Below are 19,591 nucleotides of genomic sequence, written 5' to 3' on the forward strand. Positions count from 1 at the left end.
CAAAAAGATCAATGATTATTTCTAAGTTTATAGTTTCTATTTCATGGTTATAACTTTTTTTGTTTTGTTTTGTTGTTATTGTTAGGTTCATAGAATCATAGGAGTGACAATTGTATCATTTTGATGTTTTATACCAAACTCTTATTAAGAGCTTAAGGTGGTTTATAAATTCTAATGCTCTTTATGAACGGGACAAAGGATGATTTGCAGCAGTATAGTGAGATATCTTAATGTAATTTAAGAAACATAGGGATAAAAAGAGTAAGAATTGAGAAGAATAAATGAGACCTGTTATAGTATGGTGTTCTATTCCCCTGTTTTGATATGTAATACTCATGTTTTTTTTATTGTTTTTTGTGCTGTAGTGGGATGGAGTCTATGATAAATGAGAATTTATAAATTCTGCAGTATGGGGTTTTCATCTCAAGGCTCTAAGAAACTACATTGATGAGGTGATAAGCAAAGATCTGATTGTCTCAAAGTGCAATTTTTCCATTCTGATGGTGACCTTTTTACACTTCTCTCTGTGTACAAAGAATGGGAGGCTCTGCCTCAAGAGAGGAGGAATAAGTGGTGTTGGGAAAATAGCATCAATGCTAAATCTATGAGGAGATGCCAAGACACAGTTTTCGAGTTAGAATCTTTTCTAGAGCGTGAACATGGCTTTGTTGTTCCAAGTTACCGGCGTTGGGATCCTCATACACCTTCTGTTCATGATAAGAATATGAAAAAGGTTATACTGGCCTCACTTTCTGAAAATGTAGCCATGTTTTGTGGACGCAATCAACTTGGTTATGAAGTAGCGCAAACTGGACAACATGTTCAACTGCATCCATCTTCTTCCTTGCTCGTGTTTGCTCAAAAGCCTAGTTGGGTGGTTTTCGGTGACCTTCTCTCAGTGTCTAATGAATATCTGGTCTGTGTTAGTGCTGTTGAGTTTCAATCATTATACGACCTTCAACCCCCTCCCTCGTTTGATGTATCCAAGATGGAAGAACGGAAGTTGCAAACTAAGACATTGACTGGTTTTGGCACTATTCTTCTCAAAAGATTTTGTGGGAAATCCAACAGTAATTTGCTTGGTCATGTTTCACGTATTAGGAAAGCTTGTTTGGATGAAAGAATCTTTGTTGAAGTGAAAGTTGACGAGAATCTCATCCAGTTATATGCCGCTTCACACGATATGAATACAACTACTATGTTGGTGAGTGATGTTTTAGAATACGGGAAAAAGAGGTTACGCACAGAATGTATGGAAAAATGTTTGTATCACGGGTCTGGTTCTGCATCACCTATGGCTTTGTTTGGGTCTGGTGCTGAGATAAAGCATCTGGAACTCGAGAAGCATTCCCTGAGTGTTGATGTGTATCACTCAAACATAAATGCAATTGATGACAAGGAGCTCCTGATGTTTTTTGAAAAGAATACCTCAGGTTCTATATGTGTTGTGTACAAGTTCCAAGGAATGGGGAAGGATCCTCCAGATAGAGAAAAGTGGGGCAAGATAACATTTTTGTCCCCTGATGCTGCCAAAAGAGCCGTTGAGCTGGATGGAGACGAGTTTTGCGGCTCGAACTTGAAAATACTTCCTTCACAATCAGCTATGGGAGGGGATAAAACATTTTTATTTCCTGAAGTTAAAGCAAGAATTTTCTGGCCTCGCAGACTTAGCAGAGGATTTGGCATAGTTATATGTGATAAAAATGATGTCAATATAGAGTGGTATACACCATTATCACCATGAGAATAACTTATGACACTTTGCATAACTTTCTATATAGTATTCTCATAGCGGGTCAATCCGGTATAAATATTACTCTTAATATTCATACCTATGTTTAAGACTTGATAACTTTTTATCCATGATCCATGAGATGTGATCACCAGTCTACAAACATAATAGTCTCAATGCTTTAATGTTATCCCACTTCACAATAAAGCTCGACTACGGATACTTTAAGAATAATGTCCTTATGTTTAATGTGCTCTCATGATTAAGTCACACTTAATACATTAAACGGACTATCTATTCCAGGGACTTTATTAATCAACCATAATAAAGAAAATGCCTTTTATTATTAGTAAATAATTCGATACAAGTACCAAAAGTATTGGCCTCTAGGGCTTACACCAACATCATGTTGCCCCCTGACACCCTTCCAGAGACCGTTTCCGACTTATTCATATACTAGAGTAGAGTCACTATGTGATCAGATCCGACTTGCTTACGTCTTGTAACAATGTTCTCCGAGAACCGACCTACTAACGATTTATGCAATCCGACTTGTTCGCCTTTTTATACTCGACCTAGAAAAGCTCGGTCTTTGAGAATTCTAAGATGTATAATAATATAAACATAATTATTGAAGATCAAAATATAATCGAAATACAATGTATTAAAAAGTTATATCTCAAAAATGATTTTTATAAAATACTATTTGAAAAATAGTTTCAAAATTAAATAATTTAAAAATATTTAATATCTAATTTTTTTAAATAAAATAATTAAATATCTAAAATAATATTTTTAGAATAATTATTAAAAGTAATTTTTTATTAATTTTTTTTATTTACAATTTTTTTAAAAAATAAATAGTATAAAAATCATTTTTTAAAAGCAAAACAATCTGACCTTTAATTTCTCTTTTTCAAACTCTAAAGATTCAAAATCCTCTCCGATTAAAGAATATAGTATAATTTTATAGATAGATCATCATGAGATGAAGACCCATACACTTAACTTCAGCCGCTACTTGGAATAAAGTTTCAAACCCAAAAACACAGCTCTCAAAACCTCACCATGCCAATTCACTCATCCAATCACTCCCTTACTTCATACACCATCGTCGTCGTCCTCCTCCTCCTCTTCCTCCAAAGTTCAACTCCGATAATCAAAGCCCTCGCCGAAAACTCCCACGTCATCAATTTCCAATCACCAAACCTCTATCCAGAATCCCTAGCGTGGACCCTTTAAAACAACACTTCCTCGTCGGATCCCTCTGTCACCGCACCATCTCATCAACCTCCGACGCTGGCATAACCGAAACCCTTATCTCCGATACCTCTCTCCCCGAAAACGTCATCGTTGTAGGTATAACAGTCGATTCACGCAACAACCGCGTCCTCGCTGTAATCCACGCCGTCAAACCTCTTCCTCCTTTCAACGCTCTCGCCGCCTACGGCCTAAAATCCGGCAACCGCCTCTTCCTCTCCCCTCTCCCCACCGATGAATAAGCCCTCGCAAACGACGTCGCTGTTGATTACAACGGCAACGCTTACGTCACGAACTCCATCGGCAACTACATCTGGAAAGTCAACGTGAAAGGAGAAGCTTCAATCTTCTCAAAATCGCCGAGGTTCACCGAACATCCGGTGGACCGCGACACACCGTATAGTTACATCGGGCTCAACGGTATTGCTTACGTCAGCGACGGGGATTATCTCTTGGTGGTGCAATCCAATACAGGTAAGGTTTTCAAGGTTGATGCGGACGACGGTACAGCCAGGCACGTACTTCTCAACGAGGATCTCACGCATCCTGATGGCGTCGTTTTTAGAAGTGACAGTGTCGTTTTGGTGGTTTCACCGCAAGCGAATAAGTTGTGGCTTCTGAAGAGTAATAATGGATGGGGGGAGGGTGTGGTTTATGACAAAATTGACCTTGAGAGTGAAGGGTACCCTACTTCGGTTGTTTCGAGAGGGAGGGATAAGATGTATGTGTTGTATGGGTATTTTTTGAGGGTCTTTTGGGGAATTCAGAGAGGGAGGGTTTTAGAATTGAGGAGATTATGTCACCAAAGGAGAGTGAGGGAGAGAATGTTTGGCTTTATGTGATGATTGGATTTGGCATGGTGTATTTTGTGTATTGGAGGTTTCAGATGGGTCAGCTTGTGAAGCATATGAACAAAAAGATCAATGATTATTTCTAAGTTTATAGTTTCTATTTCATGGTTATAACTTTTTTTGTTTTGTTTTGTTGTTATTGTTAGGTTCATAGAATCATAGGAGTGACAATTGTATCATTTTGATGTTTTATACCAAACTCTTATTAAGAGCTTAAGGTGGTTTATAAATTCTAATGCTCTTTATGAACGGGACAAAGGATGATTTGCAGCAGTATAGTGAGATATCTTAATGTAATTTAAGAAACATAGGGATAAAAAGAGTAAGAATTGAGAAGAATAAATGAGACCTGTTATAGTATGGTGTTCTATTCCCCTGTTTTGATATGTAATACTCATGTTTTTTTTATTGTTTTTTGTGCTGTAGTGGGATGGAGTCTATGATAAATGAGAATTTATAAATTCTGCAGTATGGGGTTTTCATCTCAAGGCTCTAAGAAACTACATTGATGAGGTGATAAGCAAAGATCTGATTGTCTCAAAGTGCAATTTTTCCATTCTGATGGTGACCTTTTTACACTTCTCTCTGTGTACAAAGAATGGGAGGCTCTGCCTCAAGAGAGGAGGAATAAGTGGTGTTGGGAAAATAGCATCAATGCTAAATCTATGAGGAGATGCCAAGACACAGTTTTCGAGTTAGAATCATTTCTAGAGCGTGAACATGGCTTTGTTGTTCCAAGTTACCGGCGTTGGGATCCTCATACACCTTCTGTTCATGATAAGAATATGAAAAAGGTTATACTGGCCTCACTTTCTGAAAATGTAGCCATGTTTTGTGGACGCAATCAACTTGGTTATGAAGTAGCGCAAACTGGACAACATGTTCAACTGCATCCATCTTCTTCCTTGCTCGTGTTTGCTCAAAAGCCTAGTTGGGTGGTTTTCGGTGACCTTCTCTCAGTGTCTAATGAATATCTGGTCTGTGTTAGTGCTGTTGAGTTTCAATCATTATACGACCTTCAACCCCCTCCCTCGTTTGATGTATCCAAGATGGAAGAACGGAAGTTGCAAACTAAGACATTGACTGGTTTTGGCACTATTCTTCTCAAAAGATTTTGTGGGAAATCCAACAGTAATTTGCTTGGTCATGTTTCACGTATTAGGAAAGCTTGTTTGGATGAAAGAATCTTTGTTGAAGTGAAAGTTGACGAGAATCTCATCCAGTTATATGCCGCTTCACACGATATGAATACAACTACTATGTTGGTGAGTGATGTTTTAGAATACGGGAAAAAGAGGTTACGCACAGAATGTATGGAAAAATGTTTGTATCACGGGTCTGGTTCTGCATCACCTATGGCTTTGTTTGGGTCTGGTGCTGAGATAAAGCATCTGGAACTCGAGAAGCATTCCCTGAGTGTTGATGTGTATCACTCAAACATAAATGCAATTGATGACAATGAGCTCCTGATGTTTTTTGAAAAGAATACCTCAGGTTCTATATGTGTTGTGTACAAGTTCCAAGGAATGGGGAAGGATCCTCCAGATAGAGAAAAGTGGGGCAAGATAACATTTTTGTCCCCTGATGCTGCCAAAAGAGCCGTTGAGCTGGATGGAGACGAGTTTTGCGGCTCGAACTTGAAAATACTTCCTTCACAATCAGCTATGGGAGGGGATAAAACATTTTTATTTCCTGAAGTTAAAGCAAGAATTTTCTGGCCTCGCAGACTTAGCAGAGGATTTGGCATAGTTATATGTGATAAAAATGATGTCAATATAGAGTGGTATACACCATTATCACCATGAGAATAACTTATGACACTTTGCATAACTTTCTATATAGTATTCTCATAGCGGGTCAATCCGGTATAAATATTACTCTTAATATTCATACCTATGTTTAAGACTTGATAACTTTTTATCCATGATCCATGAGATGTGATCACCAGTCTACAAACATAATAGTCTCAATGCTTTAATGTTATCCCACTTCACAATAAAGCTCGACTACGGATACTTTAAGAATAATGTCCTTATGTTTAATGTGCTCTCATGATTAAGTCACACTTAATACATTAAACGGACTATCTATTCCAGGGACTTTATTAATCAACCATAATAAAGAAAATGCCTTTTATTATTAGTAAATAATTCGATACAAGTACCAAAAGTATTGGCCTCTAGGGCTTACACCAACATCATGTTGCCCCCTGACACCCTTCCAGAGACCGTTTCCGACTTATTCATATACTAGAGTAGAGTCACTATGTGATTAGATCCGACTTGCTTACGTCTTGTAACAATGTTCTCCGAGAACCGACCTACTAACGATTTATGCAATCCGACTTGTTCGCCTTTTTATACTCGACCTAGAAAAGCTCGGTCTTTGAGAATTCTAAGATGTATAATAATATAAACATAATTATTGAAGATCAAAATATAATCGAAATACAATGTATTAAAAAGTTATATCTCAAAAATGATTTTTATAAAATACTATTTGAAAAATAGTTTCAAAATTAAATAATTTAAAAATATTTAATATCTAATTTTTTTAAATAAAATAATTAAATATCTAAAATAATATTTTTAGAATAATTATTAAAAGTAATTTTTTATTAATTTTTTTTATTTACAATTTTTTTAAAAAATAAATAGTATAAAAATCATTTTTTAAAAGCAAAACAATCTGACCTTTAATTTCTCTTTTTCAAACTCTAAAGATTCAAAATCCTCTCCGATTAAAGAATATAGTATAATTTTATAGATAGATCATCATGAGATGAAGACCCATACACTTAACTTCAGCCGCTACTTGGAATAAAGTTTCAAACCCAAAAACACAGCTCTCAAAACCTCACCATGCCAATTCACTCATCCAATCACTCCCTTACTTCATACACCATCGTCGTCGTCCTCCTCCTCCTCTTCCTCCAAAGTTCAACTCCGATAATCAAAGCCCTCGCCGAAAACTCCCACGTCATCAATTTCCAATCACCAAACCTCTATCCAGAATCCCTAGCGTGGACCCTTTAAAACAACACTTCCTCGTCGGATCCCTCTGTCACCGCACCATCTCATCAACCTCCGACGCTGGCATAACCGAAACCCTTATCTCCGATACCTCTCTCCCCGAAAACGTCATCGTTGTAGGTATAACAGTCGATTCACGCAACAACCGCGTCCTCGCTGTAATCCACGCCGTCAAACCTCTTCCTCCTTTCAACGCTCTCGCCGCCTACGGCCTAAAATCCGGCAACCGCCTCTTCCTCTCCCCTCTCCCCACCGATGAATAAGCCCTCGCAAACGACGTCGCTGTTGATTACAACGGCAACGCTTACGTCACGAACTCCATCGGCAACTACATCTGGAAAGTCAACGTGAAAGGAGAAGCTTCAATCTTCTCAAAATCGCCGAGGTTCACCGAACATCCGGTGGACCGCGACACACCGTATAGTTACATCGGGCTCAACGGTATTGCTTACGTCAGCGACGGGGATTATCTCTTGGTGGTGCAATCCAATACAGGTAAGGTTTTCAAGGTTGATGCGGACGACGGTACAGCCAGGCACGTACTTCTCAACGAGGATCTCACGCATCCTGATGGCGTCGTTTTTAGAAGTGACAGTGTCGTTTTGGTGGTTTCACCGCAAGCGAATAAGTTGTGGCTTCTGAAGAGTAATAATGGATGGGGGGAGGGTGTGGTTTATGACAAAATTGACCTTGAGAGTGAAGGGTACCCTACTTCGGTTGTTTCGAGAGGGAGGGATAAGATGTATGTGTTGTATGGGTATTTTTTGAGGGTCTTTTGGGGAATTCAGAGAGGGAGGGTTTTAGAATTGAGGAGATTATGTCACCAAAGGAGAGTGAGGGAGAGAATGTTTGGCTTTATGTGATGATTGGATTTGGCATGGTGTATTTTGTGTATTGGAGGTTTCAGATGGGTCAGCTTGTGAAGCATATGAACAAAAAGATCATATGATTATTTCTAAGTTTATAGTTTCTATTTCATGGTTATAACTTTTTTTGTTTTGTTTTGTTGTTATTGTTAGGTTCATAGAATCATAGGAGTGACAATTGTATCATTTTGATGTTTTATACCAAACTCTTATTAAGAGCTTAAGGTGGTTTATAAATTCTAATGCTCTTTATGAACGGGACAAAGGATGATTTGCAGCAGTATAGTGAGATATCTTAATGTAATTTAAGAAACATAGGGATAAAAAGAGTAAGAATTGAGAAGAATAAATGAGACCTGTTATAGTATGGTGTTCTATTCCCCTGTTTTGATATGTAATACTCATGTTTTTTTTATTGTTTTTTGTGCTGTAGTGGGATGGAGTCTATGATAAATGAGAATTTATAAATTCTGCAGTATGGGGTTTTCATCTCAAGGCTCTAAGAAACTACATTGATGAGGTGATAAGCAAAGATCTGATTGTCTCAAAGTGCAATTTTTCCATTCTGATGGTGACCTTTTTACACTTCTCTCTGTGTACAAAGAATGGGAGGCTCTGCCTCAAGAGAGGAGGAATAAGTGGTGTTGGGAAAATAGCATCAATGCTAAATCTATGAGGAGATGCCAAGACACAGTTTTCGAGTTAGAATCATTTCTAGAGCGTGAACATGGCTTTGTTGTTCCAAGTTACCGGCGTTGGGATCCTCATACACCTTCTGTTCATGATAAGAATATGAAAAAGGTTATACTGGCCTCACTTTCTGAAAATGTAGCCATGTTTTGTGGACGCAATCAACTTGGTTATGAAGTAGCGCAAACTGGACAACATGTTCAACTGCATCCATCTTCTTCCTTGCTCGTGTTTGCTCAAAAGCCTAGTTGGGTGGTTTTCGGTGACCTTCTCTCAGTGTCTAATGAATATCTGGTCTGTGTTAGTGCTGTTGAGTTTCAATCATTATACGACCTTCAACCCCCTCCCTCGTTTGATGTATCCAAGATGGAAGAACGGAAGTTGCAAACTAAGACATTGACTGGTTTTGGCACTATTCTTCTCAAAAGATTTTGTGGGAAATCCAACAGTAATTTGCTTGGTCATGTTTCACGTATTAGGAAAGCTTGTTTGGATGAAAGAATCTTTGTTGAAGTGAAAGTTGACGAGAATCTCATCCAGTTATATGCCGCTTCACACGATATGAATACAACTACTATGTTGGTGAGTGATGTTTTAGAATACGGGAAAAAGAGGTTACGCACAGAATGTATGGAAAAATGTTTGTATCACGGGTCTGGTTCTGCATCACCTATGGCTTTGTTTGGGTCTGGTGCTGAGATAAAGCATCTGGAACTCGAGAAGCATTCCCTGAGTGTTGATGTGTATCACTCAAACATAAATGCAATTGATGACAATGAGCTCCTGATGTTTTTTGAAAAGAATACCTCAGGTTCTATATGTGCTGTGTACAAGTTCCAAGGAATGGGGAAGGATCCTCCAGATAGAGAAAAGTGGGGCAAGATAACATTTTTGTCCCCTGATGCTGCCAAAAGAGCCGTTGAGCTGGATGGAGACGAGTTTTGCGGCTCGAACTTGAAAATACTTCCTTCACAATCAGCTATGGGAGGGGATAAAACATTTTTATTTCCTGAAGTTAAAGCAAGAATTTTCTGGCCTCGCAGACTTAGCAGAGGATTTGGCATAGTTATATGTGATAAAAATGATGTCAATATAGAGTGGTATACACCATTATCACCATGAGAATAACTTATGACACTTTGCATAACTTTCTATATAGTATTCTCATAGCGGGTCAATCCGGTATAAATATTACTCTTAATATTCATACCTATGTTTAAGACTTGATAACTTTTTATCCATGATCCATGAGATGTGATCACCAGTCTACAAACATAATAGTCTCAATGCTTTAATGTTATCCCACTTCACAATAAAGCTCGACTACGGATACTTTAAGAATAATGTCCTTATGTTTAATGTGCTCTCATGATTAAGTCACACTTAATACATTAAACGGACTATCTATTCCAGGGACTTTATTAATCAACCATAATAAAGAAAATGCCTTTTATTATTAGTAAATAATTCGATACAAGTACCAAAAGTATTGGCCTCTAGGGCTTACACCAACATCATGTTGCCCCCTGACACCCTTCCAGAGACCGTTTCCGACTTATTCATATACTAGAGTAGAGTCACTATGTGATTAGATCCGACTTGCTTACGTCTTGTAACAATGTTCTCCGAGAACCGACCTACTAACGATTTATGCAATCCGACTTGTTCGCCTTTTTATACTCGACCTAGAAAAGCTCGGTCTTTGAGAATTCTAAGATGTATAATAATATAAACATAATTATTGAAGATCAAAATATAATCGAAATACAATGTATTAAAAAGTTATATCTCAAAAATGATTTTTATAAAATACTATTTGAAAAATAGTTTCAAAATTAAATAATTTAAAAATATTTAATATCTAATTTTTTTAAATAAAATAATTAAATATCTAAAATAATATTTTTAGAATAATTATTAAAAGTAATTTTTTATTAATTTTTTTTATTTACAATTTTTTTAAAAAAATAAATAGTATAAAAATCATTTTTTAAAAGCAAAACAATCTGACCTTTAATTTCTCTTTTTCAAACTCTAAAGATTCAAAATCCTCTCCGATTAAAGAATATAGTATAATTTTATAGATAGATCATCATGAGATGAAGACCCATACACTTAACTTCAGCCGCTACTTGGAATAAAGTTTCAAACCCAAAAACACAGCTCTCAAAACCTCACCATGCCAATTCACTCATCCAATCACTCCCTTACTTCATACACCATCGTCGTCGTCCTCCTCCTCCTCTTCCTCCAAAGTTCAACTCCGATAATCAAAGCCCTCGCCGAAAACTCCCACGTCATCAATTTCCAATCACCAAACCTCTATCCAGAATCCCTAGCGTGGACCCTTTAAAACAACACTTCCTCGTCGGATCCCTCTGTCACCGCACCATCTCATCAACCTCCGACGCTGGCATAACCGAAACCCTTATCTCCGATACCTCTCTCCCCGAAAACGTCATCGTTGTAGGTATAACAGTCGATTCACGCAACAACCGCGTCCTCGCTGTAATCCACGCCGTCAAACCTCTTCCTCCTTTCAACGCTCTCGCCGCCTACGGCCTAAAATCCGGCAACCGCCTCTTCCTCTCCCCTCTCCCCACCGATGAATAAGCCCTCGCAAACGACGTCGCTGTTGATTACAACGGCAACGCTTACGTCACGAACTCCATCGGCAACTACATCTGGAAAGTCAACGTGAAAGGAGAAGCTTCAATCTTCTCAAAATCGCCGAGGTTCACCGAACATCCGGTGGACCGCGACACACCGTATAGTTACATCGGGCTCAACGGTATTGCTTACGTCAGCGACGGGGATTATCTCTTGGTGGTGCAATCCAATACAGGTAAGGTTTTCAAGGTTGATGCGGACGACGGTACAGCCAGGCACGTACTTCTCAACGAGGATCTCACGCATCCTGATGGCGTCGTTTTTAGAAGTGACAGTGTCGTTTTGGTGGTTTCACCGCAAGCGAATAAGTTGTGGCTTCTGAAGAGTAATAATGGATGGGGGGAGGGTGTGGTTTATGACAAAATTGACCTTGAGAGTGAAGGGTACCCTACTTCGGTTGTTTCGAGAGGGAGGGATAAGATGTATGTGTTGTATGGGTATTTTTTGAGGGTCTTTTGGGGAATTCAGAGAGGGAGGGTTTTAGAATTGAGGAGATTATGTCACCAAAGGAGAGTGAGGGAGAGAATGTTTGGCTTTATGTGATGATTGGATTTGGCATGGTGTATTTTGTGTATTGGAGGTTTCAGATGGGTCAGCTTGTGAAGCATATGAACAAAAAGATCAATTGATTATTTCTAAGTTTATAGTTTCTATTTCATGGTTATAACTTTTTTTGTTTTGTTTTGTTGTTATTGTTAGGTTCATAGAATCATAGGAGTGACAATTGTATCATTTTGATGTTTTATACCAAACTCTTATTAAGAGCTTAAGGTGGTTTATAAATTCTAATGCTCTTTATGAACGGGACAAAGGATGATTTGCAGCAGTATAGTGAGATATCTTAATGTAATTTAAGAAACATAGGGATAAAAAGAGTAAGAATTGAGAAGAATAAATGAGACCTGTTATAGTATGGTGTTCTATTCCCCTGTTTTGATATGTAATACTCATGTTTTTTTTATTGTTTTTTGTGCTGTAGTGGGATGGAGTCTATGATAAATGAGAATTTATAAATTCTGCAGTATGGGGTTTTCATCTCAAGGCTCTAAGAAACTACATTGATGAGGTGATAAGCAAAGATCTGATTGTCTCAAAGTGCAATTTTTCCATTCTGATGGTGACCTTTTTACACTTCTCTCTGTGTACAAAGAATGGGAGGCTCTGCCTCAAGAGAGGAGGAATAAGTGGTGTTGGGAAAATAGCATCAATGCTAAATCTATGAGGAGATGCCAAGACACAGTTTTCGAGTTAGAATCATTTCTAGAGCGTGAACATGGCTTTGTTGTTCCAAGTTACCGGCGTTGGGATCCTCATACACCTTCTGTTCATGATAAGAATATGAAAAAGGTTATACTGGCCTCACTTTCTGAAAATGTAGCCATGTTTTGTGGACGCAATCAACTTGGTTATGAAGTAGCGCAAACTGGACAACATGTTCAACTGCATCCATCTTCTTCCTTGCTCGTGTTTGCTCAAAAGCCTAGTTGGGTGGTTTTCGGTGACCTTCTCTCAGTGTCTAATGAATATCTGGTCTGTGTTAGTGCTGTTGAGTTTCAATCATTATACGACCTTCAACCCCCTCCCTCGTTTGATGTATCCAAGATGGAAGAACGGAAGTTGCAAACTAAGACATTGACTGGTTTTGGCACTATTCTTCTCAAAAGATTTTGTGGGAAATCCAACAGTAATTTGCTTGGTCATGTTTCACGTATTAGGAAAGCTTGTTTGGATGAAAGAATCTTTGTTGAAGTGAAAGTTGACGAGAATCTCATCCAGTTATATGCCGCTTCACACGATATGAATACAACTACTATGTTGGTGAGTGATGTTTTAGAATACGGGAAAAAGAGGTTACGCACAGAATGTATGGAAAAATGTTTGTATCACGGGTCTGGTTCTGCATCACCTATGGCTTTGTTTGGGTCTGGTGCTGAGATAAAGCATCTGGAACTCGAGAAGCATTCCCTGAGTGTTGATGTGTATCACTCAAACATAAATGCAATTGATGACAAGGAGCTCCTGATGTTTTTTGAAAAGAATACCTCAGGTTCTATATGTGTTGTGTACAAGTTCCAAGGAATGGGGAAGGATCCTCCAGATAGAGAAAAGTGGGGCAAGATAACATTTTTGTCCCCTGATGCTGCCAAAAGAGCCGTTGAGCTGGATGGAGACGAGTTTTGCGGCTCGAACTTGAAAATACTTCCTTCACAATCAGCTATGGGAGGGGATAAAACATTTTTATTTCCTGAAGTTAAAGCAAGAATTTTCTGGCCTCGCAGACTTAGCAGAGGATTTGGCATAGTTATATGTGATAAAAATGATGTCAATATAGAGTGGTATACACCATTATCACCATGAGAATAACTTATGACACTTTGCATAACTTTCTATATAGTATTCTCATAGCGGGTCAATCCGGTATAAATATTACTCTTAATATTCATACCTATGTTTAAGACTTGATAACTTTTTATCCATGATCCATGAGATGTGATCACCAGTCTACAAACATAATAGTCTCAATGCTTTAATGTTATCCCACTTCACAATAAAGCTCGACTACGAATACTTTAAGAATAGTGTCCTTATGTTTAATGTGCTCTCATGATTAAGTCACACTTAATACATTAAACGGACTATCTATTCCAGGGACTTTATTAATCAACCATAATAAAGAAAATGCCTTTTATTATTAATAAATAATTCGATACAAGTACCAAAAGTATTGGCCTCTAGGGCTTACACCAACATCATGTTGCCCCCTGACACCCTTCCAGAGACCGTTTCCGACTTATTCATATACTAGAGTAGAGTCACTATGTGATCAGATCCGACTTGCTTACGTCTTGTAACAATGTTCTCCGAGAACCGACCTACTAACGATTTATGCAATCCGACTTGTTCGCCTTTTTATACTCGACCTAGAAAAGCTCGGTCTTTGAGAATTCTAAGATGTATAATAATATAAACATAATTATTGAAGATCAAAATATAATCGAAATACAATGTATTAAAAAGTTATATCTCAAAAATGATTTTTATAAAATACTATTTGAAAAATAGTTTCAAAATTAAATAATTTAAAAATATTTAATATCTAATTTTTTTAAATAAAATAATTAAATATCTAAAATAATATTTTTAGAATAATTATTAAAAGTAATTTTTTATTAATTTTTTTTATTTACAATTTTTTTTAAAAATAAATAGTATAAAAATCATTTTTTAAAAGCAAAACAAAACAAAACAATCTGACCTTTAATTTCTCTTTTTCAAACTCTAAAGATTCAAAATCCTCTCCGATTAAAGAATATAGTATAATTTTATAGATAGATCATCATGAGATGAAGACCCATACACTTAACTTCAGCCGCTACTTGGAATAAAGTTTCAAACCCAAAAACACAGCTCTCAAAACCTCACCATGCCAATTCACTCATCCAATCACCCCTTACTTCATACACCACCGTCGTCGTCGTCCTCCTCCTCTTCCTCCAAACTTCAACTCCGATAATCAAAGCCCTCGCCGAAAACTCCCACGTCATCAATTTCCAATCACCAAACCTCTATCCAGAATCCCTAGCGTGGACCCTTTAAAACAACACTTCCTCGTCGGATCCCTCCGTCACCGCACCACCTCATCAATCTCCGACGCTGGCATAATCGAAACCCTAATCTCCGATACCTCTCTCCCCGAAAACGTCACCGTTGTAGGTATAACAGTCGATTCACGCAACAACCGCGTCCTCGCTGTAATCCACGCCGTCAAACCTCTTCCTCCTTTCAACGCTCTCGCCGCCTACGGCCTAAAATCCGGCAACCGCCTCTTCCTCTCCCCTCTCCCCACCGATGAATAAGCCCTCGCAAACGACGTCGCTGTTGATTACAACGGCAACGCTTACGTCACGAACTCCATCGGCAACTACATCTGGAAAGTCAACGTGAAAGGAGAAGCTTCAATCTTCTCAAAATCGCCGAGGTTCACCGAACATCCGGTGGACCGCGACACACCGTATAGTTACATCGGGCTCAACGGTATTGCTTACGTCAGCAGCGGGATTATCTCTTGGTGGTGCAATCCAATACAGGTAAGGTTTTCAAGGTTGATGCGGACGACGGTACAGCCAGGCACGTACTTCTCAACGAGGATCTCACGCGTCCTGATGGCGTCGTTTTTAGAAGTGACGGTGTCGTTTTGGTGGTTTCACCGCAAGCGAATAAGTTGTGGCTTCTGAAGAGTAATAATGGATGGGGGGAGGGTGTGGTTTATGACAAAATTGACCTTGAGAGTGAAGGGTACCCTACTTCGGTTGTTTCGAGAGGGAGGGATAAGATGTATGTGTTGTATGGGTATTTTTTGGAGGGTCTTTTGGGGAATTCAGAGAGGGAGGGTTTTAGAATTGAGGAGATTATGTCACCAAAGGAGAGTGAGGGAGAGAATGTTTGGCTTTATGTGATGATTGGATTTGGCATGGTGTATTTTGTGTATTGGAGGTTTCAGATGGGTCAGCTTGTGAAGCATATGAACAAAAAGATCAATTGATTATTTCTAAGTTTATAGTTTCTATTTCATGGTTATAACTTTTTTTGTTTTGTTTTGTTGTTATTGTTAGGTTCATAGAATCATAGGAGTGACAATTGTATCATTTTGATGTTTTATACCAAACTCTTATTAAGAGCTTAAGGTGGTTTATAAATTCTAATGCTCTTTATGAACGGGACAAAGGATGATTTGCAGTAGTATAGTGAGATATCTTAATGTAATTTAAGAAACATAGGGATAAAAAGAGTAAGAATTGAGAAGAATAAATGAGACATGTTATAGTATGGTGTTTTATTCCCCTGTTTTGATATGTAATACTCATGTTTTTTTTATTGTTTTTTGTGCTGTAGTGGGATGGAGTCTATGATAAATGAGAATTTATAAATTCTGCAGTATGGGGTTTTCATCTCAAGGCTCTAAGAAACTACATTGATGAGGTGATAAGCAAAGATCTGATTGTCTCAAAGTGCAATTTTGCCATTCTGATGGTGACCTTTTTACACTTCTCTCTGAGTATAAAGAATGGGAGGCTCTGCCTCAAGAGAGGAGGAATAAGTGGTGTTAGGAAAATAGCATCAATGCTAAATCTATGAGGAGATGCCAAGACACAGTTTTCGAGTTAGAATCTTTTCTAGAGCGTGAACATGGCTTTGTTGTTCCAAGTTACTGGCGTTGGGATCCTCATACACCTTCTGTTCATGATAAGAATATGAAAAAGGTTATACTTGCCTCACTTTCTGAAAATGTAGCCATGTTTTCTGGACGCAATCAACTTGGTTATGAAGTAGCGCAAACTGGACAACATGTTCAACTGCATCCATCTTCTTCCTTGCTCGTGTTTGCTCAAAATCCTAGTTGGGTGGTTTTCGGTGACCTTCTCTCAGTGTCTAATGAATATCTGGTCTGTGTTAGTGTTGTTGAGTTTCAATCATTATACGACCTTCAACCCCCTCCCTCGTTTGATGTATCCAAGATGGAAGAACGGAAGTTGCAAACTAAGACATTGACTGGTTTTGGCACTATTCTTCTCAAAAGATTTTGTGGGAAATCCAACAGTAATTTGCTTGGTCATGTTTCACGTATTAGGAAAGCTTGTTTGGATGAAAGAATCTTTGTTGAAGTGAAAGTTGACGAGAATCTCATCCAGTTATATGCCGCTTCACACGATATGAATACAGCTACTATGTTGGTGAGTGATGTTTTAGAATACGAGAAAAAGAGGTTACGCACAGAATGTATGGAAAAATGTTTGTATCACGGGTCTGGTTTTGCATCACCTATGGCTTTGTTTGGGTCTGGTGCTGAGATAAAGCATCTGGAACTCGAGAAGCATTCCCTGAGTGTTGATGTGTATCACTCAAACATAAATGCAATTGATGACAAGGAGCTCCTGATGTTTTTTGAAAAGAATACCTCAGGTTCTATATGTGCTGTGTACAAGTTCCAAGGAATGGGGAAGGATCCTCCAGATAGAGAAAAGTGGGGCAAGATAACATTTTTGTCCCCTGATGCTGCCAAAAGAGCCGTTGAGCTGGATGGAGACGAGTTTTGCGGCTCGAACTTGAAAATACTTCCTTCACAATCAGCTATGGGAGGGGATAAAACATTTTTATTTCCTGAAGTTAAAGCAAGAATTTTCTGGCCTCGCAGACTTAGCAGAGGATTTGGCATAGTTATATGTGATAAAAATGATGTCAATATAGAGTGGTATACACCATTATCACCATGAGAATTACTTATGGCACTTTGCATAACTTTCTATATAGTATTCTCATAGCGGGTCAATCCGGTATAAATATTACTCTTAATATTCATACCTATGTTTAAGACTTGATAACTTTTTATCCATGATCCATGAGATGTGATCACCAGTCTACAAATGTAATAGTCTCAATGCTTTAATGTTATCCCACTTCATAATAAAGCTCGACTACGGATACTTTAAGAATAGTGTCCTTATGTTTAATGTGCTCTCATGATTAAGTCACACTTAATACATTAAACGGACTATCTATTCCAGGGACTTTATTAATCAACCATAATAAAGAAAATGCCTTTTATTATTAATAAATAATTCGATACAAGTACCAAAAGTATTGGCCTCTAGGGCTTACACCAACATCATGTTGCCCCCTGACACCCTTCCAGAGACCGTTTCCGACTTATTCATATACTAGAGTAGAGTCACTATGTGATCAGATCCGACTTGCTTACGTCTTGTAACAATGTTCTCCGAGAACCGACGGTCGCATCCGCGAAAAACAACCGGTGGGAAAAAGCAAACAAACAGAGCCGCCACTGTGCGTTATTTATCCCAAAGGAGGGAAAGGAAACGCTCGAAGTAAACCTGGAAAGGAAATGGTCTTACGACCGGAGATGCAAGGATCGGGAGTCGGTTACGCAAGGGGAAGGTATTAGCACCCCTCACGTCCGTCGTACTCGACGGGATCCACGCTCAGAAGAATAGGATAAGGTTGCTGATAAACTGCTCAAAGAATGCACACACACTGGAATAATAAAACAGGCGGAAGAAGATGGAGGAAGGAGACTCGGCAGGATATCGCATCCTGGGCCTACGTAGTTTGTCAGAAACAAACATCAGAGTCGACGTAGTTCGGGGAAAATGGGAACGGGCTCGCTAGGATATCGCATCCTATGCCTACGTATCTCATCTGGAATGAGAATTAGAGCTACCGTAGTTCGGCTAACGCACGCCGCAACAAACACCATACCAAGACGCTGAGACGTCAAAGCAAACACGCAAATGGAAACAGACTGCCAATGGCTGGTCTTACGTCCGACTCCAAACAACAAACACAAACAAGGAAACCGAATGCCAATCGCTGGACTTACATCAGACTCCAAGCACACAAACACCCACAGGAAACCGACCGCCAATCGCTGGACTTACGCCAGACTCCACACAAACAAACACAGGAAACCGACTGCCAATCGCTGGACTTACGTCAGACTCCACACAAACAAACACAGGAAACCGACTACCAATCGCTGGACTTACGTCAGACTCGAAGCAAACAAGAGGTTAACCAGACGCTGAGTCGTCAAAAACAACAAAAAAGGTGAACAAACAAGCTAACAGGGAGTCTGGTACTCGAGCCTGCTATCTGTCAAGCAAACACACACAAAAAAGGAAAAGGGTGCCCGGAGAGATCTCGCACGATCTCCTGCCTACGTACCTCATCTGGTATGAGGATCAGGGCAACGTAGTTCCCCTTAACAGGGGAGAAACTCTCTCCTAACCAGAGACCGGGAAATAACAAACTAAAAGGGAGGCTGACTCGAGCCTAATAGTTGTCATGCAATCCACAATAGTCCTAGGTTGAGGCATCTAAACAGAACCTAACTCGCACAGGCAGCAAGTTGAAACAGCAAATAAACAGCAAATAAACAGCAAACAGGCATTCACAAGAGAGCAAGCACACACACTATATGCAAACAAGTGGCTCACACAAGGCTAGGCTGTAGAAACAAGCCAACTGGAATGGGGTGTTTTTAGCTCTTAACCCTAACATTAAGAGTTAGGGTGAAGCAGATGAAATGGAGATGAGGGTTATGCCTCATAGCTCTTATCCCTGGCCTGGGAGAGCTTGAATCAACTAGAAAGTGTGGGAGTTCAGAATGTAGGAACTCTTCTCCACATGACTGACACAACAAGATCTTGGGTTCTTATTCAAAGTGCATCAACACATGGTGTGAGCAGGATGCATGACACAACTGAATAGCAGGGGATGGATTGCACATCCCTTCTATCTGCCAATGCCTCTTCACTTAGGAGGTCTTTATATGTACAAGGCACAAAGATAAACAAGCACAAACATTGCCTCTTAAGGAGGGCTTCAGACAGGTGCCTGCCAAAATAACATGACAGGTCTTCCAGACTACATGGAGATCAAGGAAGTTACCTAAGTGGTATGCCAACCACAAGC

At 39.0% G+C, this 19,591-nt stretch overlaps 1 protein-coding gene and 1 long non-coding RNA gene across 2 annotated transcripts in view; one reads left to right on the top strand and one right to left on the bottom strand.

Annotated features, from left to right (window-relative positions):
* Nucleotides 1–12,024, top strand: part of LOC127114230 (uncharacterized) — a 28,295-nt gene extending 16,271 nt beyond the window's left edge. The window contains exon 3 of the mRNA XM_051046549.1: nucleotides 11,551–12,024. Coding sequence (XP_050902506.1) covers nucleotides 11,551–11,730 — 180 coding nt within the window. The 3' untranslated portion in view covers nucleotides 11,731–12,024. The remainder of the gene's footprint in view (nucleotides 1–11,550) is intronic.
* Nucleotides 1,315–9,426, bottom strand: LOC127114231 (uncharacterized). The gene is made up of 2 exons (XR_007800162.1): nucleotides 9,238–9,426; nucleotides 1,315–1,428 (listed from the first exon to the last, which is right to left on the bottom strand). It is a non-coding gene; the product is annotated as an uncharacterized LOC127114231 (long non-coding RNA).
* Nucleotides 12,025–19,591: the final 7,567 nt, after the last annotated feature.

This window comes from Lathyrus oleraceus, unplaced genomic scaffold (genome assembly GCF_024323335.1).
Source record: "Lathyrus oleraceus cultivar Zhongwan6 unplaced genomic scaffold, CAAS_Psat_ZW6_1.0 chrUn0439, whole genome shotgun sequence".
In the NCBI taxonomy this organism is placed as follows: domain Eukaryota; kingdom Viridiplantae; phylum Streptophyta; class Magnoliopsida; order Fabales; family Fabaceae; genus Lathyrus; species Lathyrus oleraceus.